At 42.5% G+C, this 3,123-nt stretch overlaps 1 protein-coding gene across 1 annotated transcript in view; it reads right to left on the minus strand.

Moving 5' to 3' along the window:
• Window positions 1-3,123, minus strand: part of LOC109537594 (leucine-rich repeat and calponin homology domain-containing protein) — a gene marked incomplete in the record, with an annotated part of 16,407 nt that overhangs the window by 9,147 nt on the left and 4,137 nt on the right. Inside the window, 3 exon segments of the mRNA XM_048662494.1 lie at window positions 196-385; window positions 445-682; window positions 746-1,063. Of these exon segments, the coding sequence (XP_048518451.1) occupies window positions 196-385; window positions 445-682; window positions 746-1,063 (746 nt within the window).

Here is a 3,123-nt window from a genome sequence, read left to right on the forward strand (position 1 = left end):
TGCTAGAACCTATCTGTTCGATAAATACACGCGAAGATTAAAACTAAGAGGTGAAGAAAAGGGGCAAAGAACATGTAGAAAATCCTCCTCCTGCAAAAGGAAACGGCCTTGAATTGATGAGTCTGGCAGGTGGGAAGATGGGCTGACAAAACCGCGCACAAAGCCTTAACTTCAACTTGCTGCCGAATAACTCACTTGTGCAGCTCTCGAACATTTCGTTGCCCATCCAACTTGTCAAAGTCGTTGTTTTTGGCAAAATCCTCCTCAATCGCCTCCGGAGGCGCTGGCGAGATCGTAGAAGGTGTCGATGTGGTCGAAGACCTCGCGCCCAACTGGTCCACCGTCCTGCCGAGGATGGGCGTCAAAGGCCACTGTTTTTCTTCGCCTGCAGACAAAAACGCAGCTAAAACCCCCCATTTTCAATCAACCCACCCAGTCCCCAACCTGCTAACTCTTGAGACCATCGCTTCTCACACCCATCGCTACTCGTACTGTACCCGCTATCTACATTGTGCCTCTTCTGCTTCAACCGATTGACCAAGTGAGGGGGCCCAGGCGAGCCGGCGCCCCCTTTTCTCGACCGTCTGCCCAAAGTCCCCGTGCCTCCGCCAGTCTTACTGGCGATCTTCATCGCCTCAGTCTCCAAGTACTTGAAAATGTGCACTCGGCCTCGCTTGCACAACTGCAAAGTGAGTAGCAGACAAATCAGATTGAGGCCTCAAAAATGGCGGTTCGATTTACTCACGCTGGCTGGCGGGCTGGTGAGTGGATTCTCGTCGACCAGCAGATCGATCAGACAGTCCATTTCGCGCATCTCGATCGGCAAAGTGCCGATCCGATTGGCCCTCAGGTCCAATCGCATCAGTCTTAAGTACGTTACTTCGATGGGCACAGCCAATAGGAGGTTGCTACGTAATACTAGGGATTGGAGGGCGCGTAACTCGCCCATGCGCGGCGGGAAATGTGTGATTTGATTGCAGGACGCGTCCAGCTCGGTCAGATGCGACATTTTGTATAAATCATCTGGCAGGGCTGCGAGCCGGTTGTTTGATACCAAAAGAATCTGGAAGGAAATTTACTGTTATTTACGATCTGTGGGTTTCAAAGAGGCGATGTTTTCAACCCTATTTGGGTCGATTCTGACATTTTGGCTTCTAACTCTTTGGAGGTTAGGAACTTCTGGAAAAGCCCTGATAGTAAAAAACGTCTTTTGAGGCAGGCTAAAAGATAGCTCCTGACAACCTGCTGGAAATCTTCAACTGTACTCGAGATATCGTTAAAATTGTCACATTTTGGCTTCAATCTCTTTAGGGGTTAGGAATGTCTGAAAAATCCCTAATAGTAAAAGACCTCTCTTGAGCCGCCATCAAAGTTTCGAAAACCCACTGGAAATTTTCAACCGTGCCCGAAATACAGTGAAAATTCTGATATTTTGGCTTCTTCTCCTTTAGAGGTTAGGAATTTTCAGAAAATCCTAATCGTAAAACACGGCAACATATCAGTTGATTTAGAGCTCGCGTTCATATTCTGGGAATTTTGTAATTTTCTACAAGAAGGGAAAATCGCTCCAATCTGCACCCTCGTGTCAATAAATTCGCAAATTTTAAACTTTCGCGCATAAAAAGTTGAAATGTTGGGTAATTGTAGTTAAAACCTTTGTTAGCAAGTGTTCAAAATTTCAATTGATTTAAGGCTCCCGTTTACTTTCTGGAAATTTTAAAGTTTTCCATGAGAACGAAAAGAGTGTGCAATCACTAGTGAAAACTCTCACATTTTGGCTTCTACTGTTTTACAGGTTATAAATTTCTGAAAATCCCCAATAGTGAAAACCCGCACTTGAAAGCGGAGCTCGAAAAGTCCATAGTATTCTTCCATTGCTGAGATATGGGGCGTTTTATAGATAAGAGAACCGGCCGCAAAATTCCGATATAGATAAGGAAAAAGTACAAAAACTGTTTACTCTGATTACACAGAAAGCGGGGCTTTAGACTAAAAAAATCTATGAGCTCATTCGAGATTGTTGTAATTGGCGTCTTGCATATTGGATTGTTGATAAATCGGTCCAAGGCAAAATGTGCATTACGTGATTTATTCGATAGTGTCTTTTCCTGCCACATTTCGCTACTTAAAACCGCCCATAATCGGTTGTTTATCAAACATTCGACTTTATATAATGTTTTGAGCCCTAAACAGTCGCGGTTTGTTTATCGGGGCAATAAACCAGTTACATTATAAACAATATTAAACAAACCTACACACATACATTTGTTTAAAGTGAACGCTAACCTTGGCACATTTGCCACTATTCGAGACATTCTTCTAATGGGTTCTTCCGCTTTCATAACACTAAACAACGCTATAATTAGTTGAAGTTTCAAATCTTTTGAAATTTAATGAGCTTTTAGGCGCCAATTTGCCGTTGGAACGTCTTGGCGCTGATTCATTGCAGTTTTTCGTTCAATCGGCCCTCAGTGAAGAATTTCAGGTAGTAGCAAAAACGCGAGTTCTAACTTTGGCTGTTTTAAAAACACAGAATTTAAATGAAAACAGTCAAAAGAATTGAAATTTTGAACATTTCACAACTAAGGCTATGAATACTTTCGCAAAAATGCCGGTTGATATTCGCCAACGTTTAAAAGTTGCGAATTTTTGGCTGCGAGGGTGAAGATAGTAAACACTTTCCTTGTCTATGGAAAATTTAAAAATTCTCAGAAACTGAACGCGAGCTCTAAATCGATTGAAATTTGGCGCAGTAATAACTAAGGCTTCGGCTACAAATCCCCAAAACTGCATCTTGATAATCGCTAAAGTTTAAAAGTTGCGAATTTTTGGACGCGAGGGTGAAGATCGTAAACACTTTTCTTGTCTACGGAAAATTTAAAAAATCACAGAAACTGAACGCGAGCTCCAAATCAATTGAAATTTTGGACACTTCATAACGAAGGCTTCGGGTGCGGGCACCCAAAATTGCAGCCTTTTATTGGCTAAGGTTTGGTTGATGGGAATTTTTAGAGGCGAGTGTGCAGATTCGAGCCACTTTTTCTTCTCATCTAAAACTTGAAAATTCACAGAAGCTGAACGCGAGCTCTAAATCAATGAAAATTTTAGACACGTAGTAATGAG

The sequence above is a fragment of the Dendroctonus ponderosae genome, unplaced genomic scaffold, assembly GCF_020466585.1.
Source record: "Dendroctonus ponderosae isolate FM_Combo_2020 unplaced genomic scaffold, Dpon_F_20191213v2 Dpon_F_20191213_11, whole genome shotgun sequence".
Lineage (NCBI taxonomy): Eukaryota > Metazoa > Arthropoda > Insecta > Coleoptera > Curculionidae > Dendroctonus > Dendroctonus ponderosae.